At 50.1% G+C, this 18,382-nt stretch overlaps 4 protein-coding genes across 4 annotated transcripts, besides 1 other annotated feature; all 4 read left to right on the forward strand.

The window, feature by feature from the left end:
• Positions 1-560: 560 nt before the first annotated feature.
• Positions 561-1,790, forward strand: An09g05170 (uncharacterized protein; the record flags this gene model as incomplete). Its single annotated transcript, XM_001393791.3, has 1 exon — positions 561-1,790. One exon carries the CDS (start codon positions 561-563, stop codon positions 1,788-1,790), a length of 1,230 nt encoding a protein of 409 aa, XP_001393828.1.
• A 698-nt stretch (positions 1,791-2,488) lies between these two features.
• On the forward strand, positions 2,489-3,853 carry An09g05180 (60S ribosomal protein uL4; the record flags this gene model as incomplete). The annotated part of the gene is made up of 4 exons (XM_001393792.3): positions 2,489-2,598; positions 2,695-2,789; positions 2,867-3,017; positions 3,091-3,853. The coding sequence occupies 4 exons, from the start codon at positions 2,489-2,491 to the stop codon at positions 3,851-3,853; spliced, it is 1,119 nt and encodes a 372-aa protein (XP_001393829.3).
• Positions 3,854-11,628: 7,775 nt separating this feature from the next.
• Positions 11,629-12,067: a mobile genetic element (Remark: Vader is flanked by 44 bp inverted repeats (IR);~Title: transposon Vader - Aspergillus niger).
• A 1,364-nt stretch (positions 12,068-13,431) lies between these two features.
• Positions 13,432-16,468, forward strand: An09g05200 (uncharacterized protein; the record flags this gene model as incomplete). The annotated part of the gene is made up of 4 exons (XM_059749821.1): positions 13,432-14,144; positions 14,347-14,378; positions 14,420-15,366; positions 15,428-16,468. The coding sequence occupies 4 exons, from the start codon at positions 13,432-13,434 to the stop codon at positions 16,466-16,468; spliced, it is 2,733 nt and encodes a 910-aa protein (XP_059601437.1).
• Positions 16,469-17,459: 991 nt separating this feature from the next.
• An09g05210 (uncharacterized protein) lies at positions 17,460-18,340 on the forward strand (the record flags this gene model as incomplete). Its single annotated transcript, XM_001393795.3, has 2 exons — positions 17,460-17,891; positions 18,005-18,340. Coding segments are annotated over 2 exons (768 nt in total), but the record flags the coding sequence as incomplete, so codon positions are not given.
• Between the last annotated feature and the right edge of the window lie 42 nt (positions 18,341-18,382).

The following is an 18,382-nucleotide window of genomic DNA, read 5'->3' on the forward strand; positions in this document are numbered from 1 at the left end:
TCGTTCTACACTGTTCGACAGTCCTACTATCACCAGGCTAGTCCTGCTTTCTTTCGACACTCCTTTCTGATTTCATTTGAATCTTCGTTGTGTGCCTGCGGCAGACTCCGACCTTCCCTTCTACTTCCAACGAACTGAAGCTATCCTTGTCCAGTAGTATCAGACGCGTGACAAAGGCCTGTTTCGACCAGATAAAGTCAACGCTGGGACAAGCTCACCTTCCATTCGGTTCTACAAAGGTATTGTCACCTCGCCTTATCCTGGTATCTTCCCGTGTACCATTTCATTGTCTACCATAACCTTGTTGCCCCTCTACACATCCTCGACCACTATACTGCTTCAACTATACGGTTGTCACCGTCTGTTGCTCCTATACTTCCCACCAACGTATCATGCACTATCTCGATATAAATCCTTCCTTTCTCTCCTTCTTGGCTAATCCATCTGCACTAGACTTTTGCTCAACGCAACCACCTGTTCTGTCTCGTCCGGTACGGTCAGAACTTCAAACACTCCTTTAGCTGTCGAATAGTGCAAAACAAAACCGACGCTCCTTCACCATGTTTTCCAAGTCCATTCTTGCGGCCGCTGCTCTCCTGGGCATTTCGGCTGTTGAAGCACACATGATCATGACTGAGCCCATTCCCTATGGCAAGGACACCCTTAACAACTCGCCTCTTGCAGCCGATGGCAGCGACTTTCCTTGCAAGCTGCGCTCGAACACCTACGAGGTCACCGAGTGGAATACCGCCCAGATCGGCGAGAGCATGCCTTTGACCTTTGAGGGTTCCGCCACCCATGGTGGTGGCTCCTGCCAGGTCAGTCTGACCACCGATCTGCAGCCTACCAAGGACTCCGAATGGATGGTCATCAAGTCTATCGAAGGCGGCTGCCCCGCCAACGTGGACGGTAACCTTTCTGGTGGTGCTTCCATGGCTGATCCGACCAAATTCAACTACACCATTCCGGACGGCATTAGCCCCGGCAAGTACACGCTCGCCTGGACTTGGTTCAACCGCATTGGAAACCGTGAGATGTACATGAACTGTGCTCCCCTCGAGGTCCAGAGCGCTTCTTCTAAGAGGTCCGATGTTGAGGAAAAGCGCGATGTCGAGAAGCGCTCTTCCACCTTCCCTCCCATGTTTGTCGCCAACGTCAACGGCTGCACCACCTCCGAAGGTGTCGACATCCGATTCCCTCAGCCTGGTGACGACATCCAATATAATGGCGAGCCTAGCAACCTGGCTTCCGCTGGCGCCGCCGCCTGTACCGGTACTCCCACTTTTGCTGCCGCTGGTGACAGCAGCACTGGCTCCTACTCTGGTTCTGGCTCCAGCTCTGGCTCCGGCTCCGGCTCTGCCAGTTCTTCGGCCGCTGCTGTGGTTACTTCTGCCCCGGCCGCAAACACCTACACTGCTCCTGCGGTGGCGAACACTCCTGCACCCAGCTCCGGCAGCAGCGGCTCTAGCTCTGGTTCTGACTCCGGTTCTGGCTCCAACTCTGTCTCCAGCCCTCAACCCAGCTCTAGCTCCAGCGCAAGCTCCAGCGCAAGCTCTGGCGCGCTCTCTGGATCTTGCAGTGTGGAGGGCGAGTGGAACTGCATCAATGGCTCCTCTTTCCAGCGCTGCGCGAACGGCCAGTGGACCCCTGCTCAGAATGTGGCTGCCGGTACCCAGTGCACTGCTGGACAGAGCTCCAACTTGGCCATTTCTGCCATCAAGTTGAAGCCCCGTACCGTTAGGGAGGGCCGCGCCAGACGCCACGCTCACGGTGGACATGTGCACGCTTAAATGTGGATTAAAAATGTGATTCGGGTGGCTAGCCCATACCGATTGAGACTTACATTCGTTTCCTTGCACAAGGCGTAGTGCTAGGACCCTTTTTGAGATTTCTGTTTACCTTCATGTACCATTTGCAGTAGAGAGGATCCTAAATGAAATAAACGTTGGCCAACGAATCTTTTTACCGTTCTATGACTGTAGAACGTATTCACGAGTATAGAATGAGGGCTTGTAGGGTGTAAGTGGATGCCGCAGTAACGACTCAGATTGTGCTCTGGGCGTCAGCCGATCTGTTGTGGCGATGATGTTAGACGTCAAGACTTTGCAGGGCTGAACTCGACATAAATATGATTGTTTGCTTCATTGTTTCACACGTAAAAGTATAAGATAGAATTTCATGTAATTTATTGTGTATCTCTCGCAACACATTCTTCACGAGACTACATTGACTACAGAAGAATCAAAGAGAAAATTGTATGGATGAAGGGTAGGCCCAAGTAGCATGTCAAGGGTATAACCGCGGTTCTCCATATCGATAAGATCATTTGCGCCTCAGGCATAAACACCCACCCAAAACGGCAACAGGGCTAGGGCTTTGCCGCACCCACGACGGGCGGGTGAGACTAAGCGAAAATTTGCGCGCTCATCTTGAGATGCTCGATCTCCAACCTCGAACGACGACAACGACCACCCTACCGTCGACAAAAATGGCGTCTCGTCCTACCGTCACCATCGCCGGCGCTGATGGCAAGCCCACGGGGGCTACCTACCCCCTCCCGGCTGTTTTCGCCTCCCCCATCCGTCTTGATGTTGTCCAGTATGTTTCAGCCTTTTTACGACAAAAAATCGATCTCGCAGAGAGGAATCATGAGAAGCGGAGGATATTTGATGGCTGACGGATTTCGAATTACAGGCAGGTGCACACCGGTATGGCCAAGAACAAGAGACAGCCTTACGCCGTGAGCGAGAAGGCTGGTGAACAGACCTCTGCTGAGTCCTGGGGTACCGGTATGTGCACAAATTTGAAGGAACGCCAAGAAATTCGCAGGGGAATTGGGATGGCTGATGGATGTGAATAACTTCAGGTCGCGCTGTCGCTCGTATCCCCCGTGTCTCCGGTGGTGGTACTCACCGTGCCGGTCAGGCCGCTTTCGGTAACCAGTGCCGTTCCGGTCGTATGTTCGCCCCTACCAAGGTCTGGCGCAAGTGGCACCAGAAGGTCAACGTTGGCCAGAGGTATGATAATAATCCCGACCGACGAGGTAACACGATTGAGCCAGGAGAAGGTGAACTAATGGCTGCTTTTTAGACGTTTCGCTACTGCCTCTGCCCTCGCTGCTTCTTCCGTTCCTTCTCTTCTGTTCGCTCGCGGTCACCGCGTTGCCAACGTTCCTGAGGTCCCTCTGGTCGTTGACTCCAAGACCTTCGAGAACTCCGCTGTTACCAAGACCAAGGCCGCCGTTGCCCTCCTCCAGGCCGTCGGTGCCGGTGCCGACCTTGTCAAGGTCCAGAAGTCCCGCAAGATGCGTGCCGGTAAGGGTAAGCTGAGGAACCGCCGCTTCCGCCAGCGCCGCGGTCCTCTGGTTGTCTACAACCCCGAGGTTGATGGCAAGGAGCTCGTCCGTGCCTTCCGCAACATCCCCGGTGTTGAGACCTCCTCCGTCTTCTCCCTCAACCTCCTCCAGCTCGCCCCCGGTGGTCACCTCGGTCGCTTCATCGTCTGGTCCTCTGCTGCCTTCGAGGCCCTCGACAAGGTCTACGGCACCACCACCACCGCCTCCGCCCTCAAGAAGGACTACCTCCTCCCCCAGAACGTTGTTGCCAACGCCGACCTGGCCCGTCTCATCAACTCTTCTGAGATCCAGTCCGTCCTCCGCGCCCCCAAGGGTGAGGCTCGCACCAAGCGTACCAACATCCAGAAGAAGAACCCTCTCCGCAACAAGCAGGTCATGCTCCGTCTCAACCCTTACGCTGCTGCTTTCTCCAAGGAGAAGCTCGGCCAGCAGAAGGTTGAGGCCGCTAAGCCCGAGCGCGCTTCCAAGGACTTCCTCAACACCCTCTACGAGGCGTAAGTTAGTGGTCCGGGGTTTCACGCTGGGAAGGTATGATATGAGATTGTTTTCGGTTTAAAAGGTAGCACCAATGAACAGGTTCGCAATACCCATAATGAATTAGTAGTTTTCTTTCAAGTAGCTTTCCGAGTAGTTTCCATTGTAAGCCAGCATGTAAAACAACATACTTGCCACAATTGGCATGTATTCAAAACTCAACCCATGTTAATACACATCAGTTTTTCCACCCCTGTAGATGGGTAAGTACTTCTGCCAAAATAAACAACATTGCATTTGATACAACATCACACCTATCTACCATCCATCCAGTCATTCTACGCACTACAAAGCGTAGTTCCAACAAAATAATCAACGGTGCATGATCTTCTACACGGCACCTAGAAAGCATACTTTGTCAATCAGTCAAACCCCAATATCTGGCTTATTATCACATCTGACCAACCCAGGCTACCATCTATATCTACGCCTGCTATAACCCAGGATCATCAACCTAACTCAGGACACAAACAAGCAAACATGTGAACAAACTATGTTCGCGCTACTTGATTTTGGCTGTTATCGCCGGGTTGACCCGAGCATTGATTTTTGTTTGCTATTCTGCTGATTACAGGGATAAAATGGATAGTAGGAAGTCGTATTAGGATGTGAGTATTTTCACATGACAATGTGTCACCAGTATAGGAAACTGAACCACAACTGAGCAATTACCATAATATTACCTTCAAGAACTAGTCACGACAAGATAGTAATAAGCTAGCTACTAGTTAATTAACTACTTTCCTACTACAATTCGATCGTAAGGGATTGGTAACCATTTTTACTTCAAGTTACTACGAAGTACGTAAGTACGTAGTCAATAGTAGCTGTCGGTTCGGGACTTGCATCGGGATATATAAATACCCACATTACTAGTAACCAGTGACTGCAACTACAACGTACTAGACGAACGGACACGGACCTTTCATGCGCAGTAGTAGTTTCTGCCTAAGGTGGCTATGTTTGCTGCAGTAGTAAGTAGTAATTCCATCAATCACTAAGCTATACTAGTAGAAAGTCAAATTGAAGACAGTGCAAAGTTTATATATATTATTGTGAAACCGCAGTGGACTCTTGAGCAAGCATCATGCCACCCGTTCGGAGTTTCCTCACAGTTCTACTTAGTTGTTACACCCCTATTACTGAGTAGCAGGATCTGGTGTAGATGGTAGTTAGATACAAAGAGATTATTATGATGCGCGTTAGTTCTAAACCCACGCGCATCACTGCTACAACGCACAAATACAATACTAAGTAACCACCGTCTCAACAACAACTACATAAAATACAATATCATCTAGAAGAAGAAGTATCACATTCACTAGGGTAATAGTTCATCCAACTGACCATCAACATAATAAATTACCATCTCACTTCTTTTTTTTTTATTTTTCCTTATTACTTTACATCGCAACCAACAACCCAATCATATGCAATCCAATCCTGGCCAAAACTACTTACCCGAACTACTTACTAAAGCACTTAGCACGGAGTACCTTAGGCCTTAGATCCTCCCTACTTAAACTACTAGTCAACTACTACTGCAACATCTGCCCTCCCAACGAATCATCTTCCTCATGTGCATTTGCGCAGAAGGGTTAGTCTCGTTCTTTTGTTCTACAGGGGGTGGAATCCCCTCCTTTCCCACTCCGTTGGTCCGTCGGTGGTGCTCTGTTCTTACTTTCTTTCTGGTCGGAGGTCGGGGGTTAAGTTGGTGGCGTCCTAAGTGTTGGTGGATGAATGGGTAGATGAGCCGGTTAGATCCGAGGTGGTTGAGTTCACTGTAGTATCATCGCTTACTATATTACAGAGTAGTAGTAGTAGTAGTATATTATATCTTATTATTGCCATGTCGGATAGATAGTATAATTGATTCTATATTATTAGCTATCTGTAATCTGAATTAGGTGTCTTAGTTGTAGGGCGTTGTCTACCTAGGACTTAGTCCTACTAATAACTACTTGCCACCATTATCTTGATTAACTACTAGTATGCCCTATGTGTCAGGTAGGGAGAACATAAGTACTAGTTATGAATATAAATATGAACACCATAACGGGTTCTATCGTCTATCCACCCTCGGTCGGTACATACTACTCATTTAGATTTAGGCACTACGGTAGGTATGTAGCAAACTACCTGAAACTGCAGATCGAACTGACAACGCAATATTATAGAAATTGAAAACAATAGAATACAGGAAAAGAAATAAGAAGAAAAAAATTCCGATGGAAACGGAATGTAGGGAAGAAAAGCCGATCAGGCAAAAAAAAAAAAAAGTCATCAATTATGACATAGTTGGTAAATACTAACTACGGATGAGGAACCAAAACCGATAAGGATCATCAAACACAAAACAAAGAAAAGAAAAGAAAAGGAAAAAATAAGAGAAAAGCCAGCTCATCGGCATTTGCTCTGATCACGGCAAATAGGAAAGTCAACTTCCTCGGGGCGGCGGCCCTGCTCTCCACTTTGCACTACGTTTCTATCTACTTATGGTGTGAGTTGCGAGTGAGGGAGGTATGTGTCAAGGGTGTGAGTGTGAGTGTGTGTGTTTCACAAGCTTGATTGATCCCGCTCGGCTTTTCCGCGATTTTCGGACTCATTTTTTTGACGGGGGGCGGCGCCAAGCCCCTCTGTTACGTATGTTGATGGGGGGAATTAGTGGTCGGCTCGGTCTACACTTTGTTTCTCTTACTCTTTCTTCTTCTTCTTCTCTCTCGTTCTCGTAGAGGGGGGACACTCAGGGGATACGAGGGGGAAGTTATATCATATTGTTTTCATATTCATATTGGTTTGAAGCTTGAAAAGACTCTCACATGACAATGGGGGTCGTTGTATATACTTGGTATACGGTATTGCGGGACTTCCGGATATTAGTGTAGGCTTATGTTTCTTATTATGGCTCTTATTATATTGTCTTATATTATAACGTAGTATCGGGCGATATCAATCCTCCGGTGCGCTTAAATTGCCTCTCTAAGTTCTCACAGACAGACAGACCCAAGGGATTGAAAATCGCTTCAACATACTCGGTTGAGTAGTAGTTCAAGCACGACGTGCCTAACTTTCTCCTCATTAGTTTATTAACAGATATTGTTCAAATGAGTAGTATTCCCGGAGGAAACCTACTTTAGCACTTACGGCCGAGCACCTTAGTACACCGTGTACTTCGTACTTTGTGTCATGATCTCTCAGGGATGATGATGGCGTGGATAGTATCGTAGCATATCTCGGTCCATGCTTCCTCTGATAGCCGAGGTGGTCGACCCTTTTTTCTTACCCCCCCCCTCCCCTTCTCAATTTTTACCCTTGGCCAACTTCCAAGGGCCCGTAGTTCGTGGGATTAACCAGACAGCACAACTTGAAACTCACACCTTATCGACCGATTCGGTTTAACTTCCGAAGTGATTGAGCAAGCGAGCCTTCATGATTCAGGACGCCAGACACGCTACCATGGACTATTGATCCTCGACGACCCCCACCTCATCCCACTTTGGCGCCGCGGCTACAACAAGCTTTTGGGCTAAAACCGTCGCCTGCAGCCTCTGATGTGATAGTCGGGGTGGCAATATCATCAGCATATGTCGGGGGTACGTACCTATGGTGCGTTTCGCACTGCTCGCCCACTACTGGATTAGCGGTCGCGTCGCTGCCGGGGTGTTTTGCATATTGGGTGGTGATGATGGATGAATGGGGAGGGGGAGGGAAGTGGGATCGACGGACGGGTTTTGTCGGGTGGAGTGGATATGTTTTCGGCCGGAGATGGCGCCTGCGAAGTTGGAGTAAGTAGTTTCTAAGTAGTTAGACTAGTATCTGTCTGGCTTGATGTTCTTATTAGTTGATAATGAATTGAATAATGCAGTCTGGCTTTGCATAGTTGGCCAGAAAGGATGACCGATGAGCGGAAACAATGGTGATTGTAATTGATGCGATATTTATTCGCCCTTGAGACACCAATATGCGACGACACAAAAAGCACTGTGTCTCACCCCCTCCGGCGCTAGTTGATCCTATCGGAGAAGACCCAGGGAGGTTCCGGATATGGACTCCGACCATCACGGCCGGTCGCTGAACAGAGAGCATCCTCCGTCCCTCTGGACTGGTCCTTGTTTAGCCCCAGACCGTCCCCCTCCCCTCCTCTCCCCTTCCCCCCTCCCTTCGTTGTTGGGTGTACGGACAAGATGGCCGTGGCGAATGTGACGGCGGAGATTGGCATTACTAGATGTGGCAGATCCTTGGTGCCGAAGGATGCCGGTGAGACACTAGAACTTTAGGGTGCAGGACGTTGGAGTCGGTTATTTAGTCCACCGACCAAACCACAGTATATCTTGACAGACTACTGTTGGATAATTTGTTGTACCCCGTCCTCCCCGACGATAACCACCACCCTGTCTGGGCAAACTACCGTGCCCTCTGCCTTATGGCTATATCTCCGTCCGTTATTCCGCTACTAGCAGGGCGCAGGAGTGGTTCCGACGGGGACGGAGGGCAACAAAGTCCACTTAAACTCCGCTCAAACTAGGTACGGGAGAGGCATAGGCCGTGTTTCCCTCCTTAGTATCTCATATATTAGGCGGGAGGTCAGGGCGAGAGCACGGTTGCTGTCATCCTTTTAAGGGAACCAGGATGAGATGCGTCGTGGGGAAGGGCAGTCTCCCATCCACATCCCATCTGTTGCGAGAGAGAATAGTACTAGTACTCCATCCACAGTATTATTCTGGAGGAATGGGAAGGTCCTAGCAAGTTTTTGCTTGCATCGGAACGCTGGAACGCCCGGCAAGGCCACCAAATCTCGGGTTTTGTTCGGGAAAACACAGATCTGATCTAATCGCACCAATCAGTGGGTGATGCCGCGGGTTTTTCCAGCACTGGGCGTTCGGCATCTGAAAGAGTAGGAGGGTGTCAATTATTTGGAGTAGGCAATCTCAAGGCAACCCGGTATTAAGATTATTGCCCATGATTTCTCAATTGATTAGGATTTTTTTTTTTCTTTTTATTTTTCTTTTAAAACAACCCCCCTCCTTCTTAATTCATTTCCGGTTGGCGCCAGCTGTGGGATCGGTGGGCGAGATCGTATGATAGTACTTTAGACTTTGCTTAGCACGACCGTAGGGTGAGAGCCTCCGGCCCACTGTTGGAGGGGTGGGATTGGTTTTTGAAGAGGCCATCCATGTTCCTAGCAGGGAGTTGTCGATGCTGAAGATGACAGAAAGTCTGCAAACAGCTCTCGAGACGCGGGAGAGAAAGACTCGTCAACATTCCCCATAGCCGACGGGATAGGTTTTCCGCGAATGAAATCCTGATTCAGTCAGTGGAAGCTGGACCGTCAAGCTGTCTGATACAAGTCTGGTTGCTGGCACACGCTTGACGGTGCAGATCGGATCGCCCCAAGATGAGACAAATCCAACATCCCTCCTTGGACCAAACGGGCGTTGTTCCCGGCGGGCCACAAACCGTTACAGGAGACACCAAACTCAAAATTCCAGCAAGCAGCATCGATATTAGCCGCCCCAGCGCCGAGTCTAACACAAAACCGAAAGAAAAATCAAAAAAATCAATATAACGAAAAAGTCACTCAGGCCAGAAAAGCAAAACCGCGGCGCTCCGGCTCGCAGACCCTCATCTGTCCGTTTTCCGGATGCGCCCAGTCCACTTGGTTCGCTAGTCCCCACGAATGACGGGCTCGCGATCCTCGATGGGCTGAGGGACTTGCTGCGAACTTGGGAGGCTGCTCCTTGCACCCTCCCCTGGACTCTGCCTCTCATCTTTTTCCCGGCTTGGAGTCAATGCTCCACTCGCGTAAGGACGGACTACGGAGGTTTCCGTACTGGCCACTAGCCAAACGATAAGCTGGTGGGTGTTGACTGTTGAGCCCTCGGGGAGTCGCAGTGGTTGCTCACCCTGGCTGGCTGGCTGGGAGAGTCTCTCCTGAACACAGGTGATGAGGTTGTTCGTCCGAGTTTGGTCAGTCCGGCCGAAACAAGTCGGCATATCGAGTGGCTCTCTCGGACGGGGGATTCTCTTTCTTGTTGCCAGGCTGGCTCTTTCCTTCATGTGCGGATCTTTCATTTTTTTGTTCCGGATTTTTATTTCTTTTTTTCTAAATTCCAAATTTTTACTATGGTAATTGATTAACCATTGGCCCCCTCCTCCTCTCTTTCCCTCCTCTAACCGGGCCCCCCTACTAATTGAGGCGGATAACCTGCCAAGTGTGCACTATATTGGGGTTGGCAGCTTTCATAGGGCCCAAAAAACCAGTCCTTATGTGCTGGCGTCTTTTCGCTTTCCGTGTATGGTGTCGTAGTTATGTGAGCCTCGCATGTTATTGCACACCTCGAGGAGTACAATCGGCAAGAGATATCTGATAGTAGGAAAGGAACAGACGCATTGTCCCGATCAAACGAAACAAGGTTAAATGCAACTGCCGTTCCGAAAAGATTGTGCTGTCCCGTGGTCGGTGGTCGCATGAGCGTCTCCTACCATGACTAACGGCTGGAGCTGGCAATGGATCGTTCCGAACACCAACGAGGATCCTCCTGCGGGGCGTCGGGTTGGAAAACCTAATCATGCTCATATTAAAAAGATTCAAAGCCGGCCAGGAGTTAATAAGGCGAGACAACCTGCCACCCACAGTAACCCTCCCAAAGACCAGATTGAGAAAGGACGCCGGGGAGTCTGACGATATCTCAATGCCGACCCGGACCAAAGTTTAAGTGCCACCTTGCTTCTCCATGGCATGATTATGCTGGAGATTGAGGACGAGGAGATGATGAATCTAGATGATCAAACTATAATGGACTCTCGGTAGCTTGATCTCAACCCGGCACCTAATGTGAACCGCGCCCGGTGGCTATCCTGCGATATACTCGGGCCAAGGCCATGACGACAGTCAATATACTGCCATGGAGGATTTATCTACCATCCAGGGGAGCGGGAATAAACTGGATGTAATCGATAGTTGCCCGATGGATGGCCGGACGCTTCGTGTCTCCGTTTGAAGTGGAGCTGGTCGAAGCTGAACCGAGGATGGAACTGAAAGTGAATGCCGAAGGGAACAGAGGGAGGAGACTTCCGTCCCGCAGTAAGAATAGCCCGATAATAGGGTGTATACTACTCTGGGATAAAGTAAACACGATCCAGAGCATCTAGACTATCTGAGATGCCAGATAGTTTCTGGCTGACCGAGTGGGTTGGGAGGGCCTCCGTTAAACCGGAACTGTTGCGCAAAGTGGACTGGCAAGCGTTGGACTAAACCAGGCTGGAATTGTGAACCAGGCTTTGTTCTCTGTGTGATCATCCTGATCTGGATCGGTCATAAGTTGCCTTTCCATTAAATATGCTCACTGTTAGGCTTGGATGGCAGTTTGGAAAGGATCCTCAGCTAGAGGCCAGATACTGTATCGTATCCTCTTCCTCCCACTGCGTCCATCTGTCTTCATTTGCGTCCTCTCTGCTCTTCTTCTTCTTCTTCTTCTTCTTCTTCTCCTTCTTCTCTCTCTCTGTCTCTCTTACTCAATCGACCCTCCTTCTCTACAGTCCCCCTCTTATTCTCCTGAACCCCCTTCTTTATTCCTTTCATTTTTTTTTATTTTCTGCCCCTTTGATTCCCACTCATTTCAGGGACCGTGATTCTCATTACTATTCAAAAATCCCCGATCCTCCCCGCTCTAAATTAATCCCAGCGTGTCCCTCCTTGAACCTGGCGTCTCCGCCCCTCTACCCTACTACTACTACTAACGTAATCAACGGTCGAACGGGCCACACGGTCAGGCGGGCCATCCTGAAATCCCATATAAAAGATGTCTTTTTGATTCTATTATATATCAACCAGTACTACTTCTATGAAGCTCTAACTTTGTAGATAGTTTATATATATAAGAATAAGTATTCCATGAATTTTTCAGATTTTTAGAATTTTTACTTTGATAATGAAACCAGATTCTTATATAATACATATAAATACAGATATTGTAATATGATAAGTCCATAAGTAAAAGTATATTCATTTTTAGAAGGTATATAGATATTATTTATATTATTTAAAATCTATATAGAAGAAATCTAATTCTTCTAGACCTGGATGGTAGAGATATATTATGTTTAAAAAGATATCTTTTGTATAGTATTACCAGATGGCCCGCCTGACCGTGTGGCCCGTCCGACCGTTGATTACGTTACTTTACTACAGTCCTTAGCACCGGCCAAAACTGACAGGGGCATTCCCACCTTGGCCTCGACTAAGCAGCAGCGCTATTTAACCACAATTTCTCCATCCTCATCCTATTCCAGTGCCCCGCGCCATCAGATTTTTTTTTTTCTTTTTTGGTGCAAATAGGCCGTCTAGCCCAGGGCCCAATTTTATTATTTTCCTTCTACTACTCGTTAGTGGCAGAAGCCGTTCGGCCAACATCAGGCCAGCTTGACCACTGGCCACCAAATTACCTTCGAGCGGCTCTTGCAGGGTGATCTAGTTGATATTACTACTACACCCCCAAGAGATCTGTAATTTGGGCGGCTGTCTTCCGGGGGCTGCTGGCTAGTTGTTTATTATTCTTGTCCTACCTGGACCCCTGGGGCACTATCAATCCGCAACAAACAGTCTGGTTTTCATGCTAGTCTAATTGTGACTCGACGACCCTGCCCTGCCACTGTCTGCCATTGCACTCTTCCGCCCCCATCTTTCTCCCTGTCCAATCTGAAACGGAGGCTGCTGCGCATCTCGGTTTTGTTGTCTGGTACACACAAATCCCAACTATCCCCTCTCAGCGAACCTGGTCTGGGGAGAAACCAACAACGTTGCAAGTTATTGAGGCTTTACCCATTCTGCCTGGGTTCCTGCGTTTTGTGGCAAACATTGGAACGTTAAAGCGATACAGTCTCCGAATGGCGAGGTCGACCCGAAATACAAGCGTGTTACGGTCATTTGCGCCATGAGTATCATCCTTTAGATGCTACCTTCGTTCTTCCCATTTACCCGCAATCAGTGCAGGGTAACTCGCAAGTGAGCCCGCTTGGTACGGACTTAGTACTGTCGTTGCAGATTATACCTCCTTTGAAAGGTCATTCTCGAGTGTGTAATCCGATTCAGCCCTTCAGCTCATCCTGATCTCTCCTCCCCGGCCGGGCAGCGATCGACCTATTTACGGAGGGGCAATCGTGCTTCTCGGACGGCGAACCCAAAAACAAGCACGTCAACCTTTAATTTTCTCTCCTTAGCACTAAAAACTATATCATTTGCTGGCCTGCTGACAGAGTGCCCTTGAATTCGAACGGCCGGAGGCATTTTGGTAGGTTGCTGCGCCTTCCTGAGAAAAAACACAATACGCTGGTGTGGTTGCTAATCCTTTTACCATCTTGGTAGGCTCGGTTTCTTCTTTTTGTCTCTCCAGAAGTACGAGGATTCATCGGTCAAAACCTACTTTTCCTTTCGTAGGGGCTCTGTCTCGCTATCACAGGACCCGAGTCGCGGATTCTGATGCCGTTCGGTGGGTTCTAGGTGCAAGCTTCGAATAACTTTGGACACTATCAAGTCACCCACAATGTCTGCCTTTCCAGCGGGCTCCTTCAGAAATATGTCACCTGCTATAGATTCCACGTCACAGCGACAGCCTGATCGTCCGGCTAATCCTTCAGTCCCGGCGTCCCACCCGTACCAACTCCCACCCCCTCGCACTTCTGCTCCCCTGCCTTTTGGGACAGCTCCGTTTCTACATCAACGTAACCAAGCAGAAGGTCGCGAGCTGGAAGAGACATCTCTAGGTCGCTCGAGGATTCCAGGCCAGCAGCAGACGGCCAACGAACAGCTTCCGCCAGTCAGCCAATTGCTGACCCCCACAGCCCATCCAAGCCGTCCATCATCTCCCTACCAGCCTCACCGATTTGGCATCTATACACCCCCGAATGGCAGCACGGCATCACCGACGCCGTTCCGACAGAGCGATCCTATACCACGACCTAGCCTACACGAAAGCCCTCGGGCTTACCCCGAGGCACTCCCGCATTCACATACCAGGAGTCTCCCACCACTAGCCCACCTCTCCACACCCGGCCTAGCACGTGAAGGTCCGCTACATCCAGTTCATACTGGATCTCCGGTACAATCCAGTCAAGCTGCATCGTATCCGTACTATGGTTTCAACTCTCCGGAGAAGGAGTATACCAGAGACTTTTCTCCCAGTGAGACTCCCGATTCTGCTGCAACAAACAACCCCTCCCAAACAGCCAATGTGCGCTCTCATGTGGTGGATGAGAGGTATGTGGAGGGTGAAGGGCTGTGTTACATATATGCAGATGGTTCGCATTGCCCCAAGATCATTGACGGAGTTCCGGTCAATGCAAATTGGGGGATCACCAAAGCCGGGAAACCGAGGAAGCGACTCGCGCAGGCCTGCTTAACCTGCAGAGAAAAGAAAATCAAATGCCAACCAAATCTCCCTAAATGCGACCAATGTCAGAAGTCTGGGAGGGAGTGCAGATTCGAGAGCGCGTAAGTCTTCGGCACTGATGCCTTGACTACCTTTGTTAAAGCGACTAACCTGTCCTGGTTTTACTCTAGTCCCCGCGGCCATCGTGCGGCCCTAAAGGCGACGCAACTTGCGAATAGATACGAACCACGAGAGAGCCTCCCCCCGGGAAGCTACGCTTATGGCGCAGCATCCCAGTCCCCGTACTCTGCGATCCGGGCTTCGGAGAGTTCGGCCTCCCTCCCGAACACCAGTTCTCAATCGCCGAGATCTGAAGTATCGATGTTGACACCCTCTGCCATGGAAGGCCCCCAAGATAGTGTAGTGGACCACGAGCAGTACCGGCTCAGAATGTCGGGCCATGGTCGCTTATCCATTGGAGCGGAGGATTCTGCTAGACGTCTAGCCGATGACATTTCGCTTGGGTCTCATGACTACTCGGACATCCTCATGGAAATGAAGGATCTGGACCCCCAAGACCCTCTTGTATCCGACTGGCATACGGATCCGTATGAGGCAGACCCGGAGGCCGCAGTTCATTACGTGGAAAGCTACTTCACCCATGTGAACGACCGCCTATATTACATGTTCCCGCGGAAACGGTTTCTTTTGTGGCTGCGGTCGTGCAATACGAAGACTTCAGAAGATACTATGCTGCTGTACTCGATGATGACGCTCGGGGCGGTATTTTCCGATCGGCCCGACAAGGTGACGGCGCTCAAGAGGTATTCACGCACGGCTCGGTATGCCGTTGAACACAGTCGACACGCACTGACCTTGCAGCTTGCTCAAAGCCGCATCATCATCGGCCTTTGGTACTACGCTATAGGCTCCCTGGTGCCAGCTTGGGACGCAATTGGGTCGGCGGTTCGGACAGTGTGCGGACTCCGGTATAATGTTGAGTCGGGTGGGGTCATCGTAGACCAAAGCCGGCCCTGTGAATATGGCTTGCATCCCCAGGCGCTGATCGAGTGTCGCAGGCGGACATTTTGGGTCGCTTACCTCATGGACGTGAGTAGCTCAGGATATCCACCGTTGTTCTCTAGGCTTGGACTGATTATCTTTCTCCTAGCGCATGACCTGTTTCTATACGCCCTCCTCGACCTTTATTTCGGCCCAGGCAGCCTATCTGAGACTTCCTTGCCGGGAGGAAGTATACGAGGCGCAGGAATATACTACCGTGCCCTATTTTCAAAGCTTCCTCAATCAAGTACCAGAATCTCCTGACAAAGATAGCGCCAGTCTGAGTGCTATGGCATTACAGGTTGAGATCTTGTCACTTTGGGGAGACGTATCTGACCACGTTTTTCGATTATCCTTGGTGCCGGCCGAGGCATACAATCAGCTCTTCGAGGAGTTCCACGTAAAGGTAGCCGGACGCGCCGATGGATGGGTCGTACGGCTCCCGGATCATCTGACCTATTCGGCTGTAAACATGGAACGAAGCATCCGAACGAAGAAAGCGGACGCGTTCATGTCAATTCATCTACTTTATCATGCAACTCTGATGGCGCTGAATAGGTATGCTCGATACCAAATCATCCGCGCGGAAATCATAGAGCGGCATATCCGCACCACGCGGACCCATGCAGTGGAGATTCTCCAGATCTCGCTCGCCCTTATGCGTTGTGCTGCAGACTATGAGCCGTCTCGCATTGTTCTGGAGCCGGGAACGGCGCGAGGAACCATTCTGAACCCGTTCCTCGGATACGTGATCGTGTCAGCGACAGATGTCCTCAGTGCAGCGGGATTGATGGCCGATTTGCCAGAGAGTGTGAATCTGATCCGCGGGGGCATGGAGGCTGTGCGAGAGCTGGCGCGCTTTTGGAGCGGTGCTACCCCCCTGGCGACGCTAATAGAAAAGCGTCTAGAAGCTATGAACGAGTGTCTGCAGCAACAGGCTGGTTCCGACCGGAAGGCGGCGTTTTTCGTGCACGGTCCATCACTGGATAGTCAAGTGCGCGCAGGCGTGCAGCAGCAGCAGCCAGATTTGGCGACGAACGAAGACTTAATGTATGGCGGCCTGCCGCGGGAGCAATTGTTCAGCGCACTGGGAGCGGGCGAAGTTCCCTTCTCAGATGAGACGATCCTTTGGATTAGAGAGAGGAGCTGATGGCTCTTCTACCCCTTGTTGGGATGTAACTTTTTGCATTATGAGCGGATATACAAAAGCTGTTGCAGTTGTGATTTAGCAGGTTATACCCGGGAGGCTTTTTGGCTTGAGTTGTTGAATACATGTTGCGGTTGCCCCGAAGCTGGGATGACTGCCTCTTACAGATGACACGAATGACGATGTTGCACATGGATTGTATATTAGAGTCGACATATTAGACGTTCCAGCAGGAGTCATGAGTTTCAAACTAAGTTAAGCACCAGTTTCAGCATTGAAAGAACTACGAGATACTAAGTAAATGACGAGTCATGGCGAGTGTCCCACTTTCGCGCTGCATGAATCAGCTCGTGCTCGCCTGCCCGAATTAGGAAGTTGCCCAATCAGTCGTAAACAGTAGTTCCTCCTAAAGTAATGCCTTATCGGCGCTATGCTCGATCTCTCCCCGCCACAACGATCGAGCAGTTATCATCTACTACAGTTAAATCCTTCTTTATTATTCACTGCTGGCCTTTTCATCCCCAAACCAGGGCCGCCAATGTGGACGGGACCTCTCAGAAAACGGAGGGGGACGGGAAGCTGAGGGAGGGGACCGCAAAAGAAGGGCGACGGAATCGCCGAAACCGCCGACTTCGATTTTCCGACGTCATTCAAAATGCGTGCCTTTCCTTTTCTTTCTTTTGCTTCCCCTTCAGCCAACACCTCGCGCATACAGACGCCCCGTCAATTCACGCTCGCTCTATCTTATCTACATGAAGGGGAGAAAAAGGGAACCTGAACCAGAATTCGTCTTGCAATATGTCAACATGATTATCTAAAAGTCAAAACCTGAACAGCTTTCCCCGCTTCAAAACTACCTACCTACCGACTAGCTTTTCGACCATCCCCCTCATATACACACGCGCGCGCGTGCGCAAAAACCATACTTAATCCGCCGTGCGGCAGCGACAGTGACAGCGATAACCTCATCAGCACCATTGAAATTCGGATAACCATGGGTTCTAATTCACCACCACCCAATGATCAGGATGAGCTCTCCTCCCCGCCCGAGGAACTCGACTACTATGCCATCCTTAATCTGCCGCGCTCTCCAGCTCCCACGGAAGCTCAGATCCGGTCCGCGTATCGCACCCTCACGCTAAGTTTTCATCCGGATAAGCAGCCGGCGGAGTTGGCGGACTCTGCGCGACGACATTTCGATCGTATTCAGGAGGCATATGATACGCTGGTGGATCCGAAGAAGAGGGCTGTGTATGATGAATTGGGTGTGCAGGGGATGAAACAGGAATGGGTGATTCTTGAAAGAATGGCCAAGGATATGAGGGTCGGGGTGAGGGCGATGTCTGGGGAGGAGTTTCGGGGGTGGTTCTTGGAGGTGATGAAGAGGAGGGAGAGAGCTGTGGTGGAGAGGATGGTTGGGTCGAGGGTGAGTTTTTCTTTCCTTCTCTTGTTGCGTCCTTTCTTCCGTTTCTTTTGTTCGTGGGGGCGGGTTGGGGTTTATGGGTAAGTCATGTGTGCTGATGGATGCAAATTGTACAGGGCTCTATTACTATTGGGTTCGATGTCTCTAATGCTGTGTCATACGATGAGGAGGAGGACGCCTTGTATATTGAAATGCCGTCTCCGAAACCCTCGAATTATGCTCTGGGGTTCTCTTTCAAGGCGCCACTGCCGCGACTGGGCTTTTTCCTGGGGAAGGAAAGCGAGGATGAGAATGAGAACGAAAACGACGAGGATCATGAGGCCAGGAAACCGTTCAGAGAGTATGGTGAGGATACGGAGTTGATGTTCAATGCGGGCATCTCGGGGGAGATAGAGCAGATGCACCAGGAAGCGAACTTTAAATTCCCGGATGGCAGGCAAGAGACTCACCTCGTATGTTGGCCGAGTTACGAAGTCCTTTGATTTGGAAGTTGC

This window comes from Aspergillus niger (genome assembly GCF_000002855.4).
Source record: "Aspergillus niger supercontig An09".
NCBI classification, from domain to species: domain Eukaryota; kingdom Fungi; phylum Ascomycota; class Eurotiomycetes; order Eurotiales; family Aspergillaceae; genus Aspergillus; species Aspergillus niger.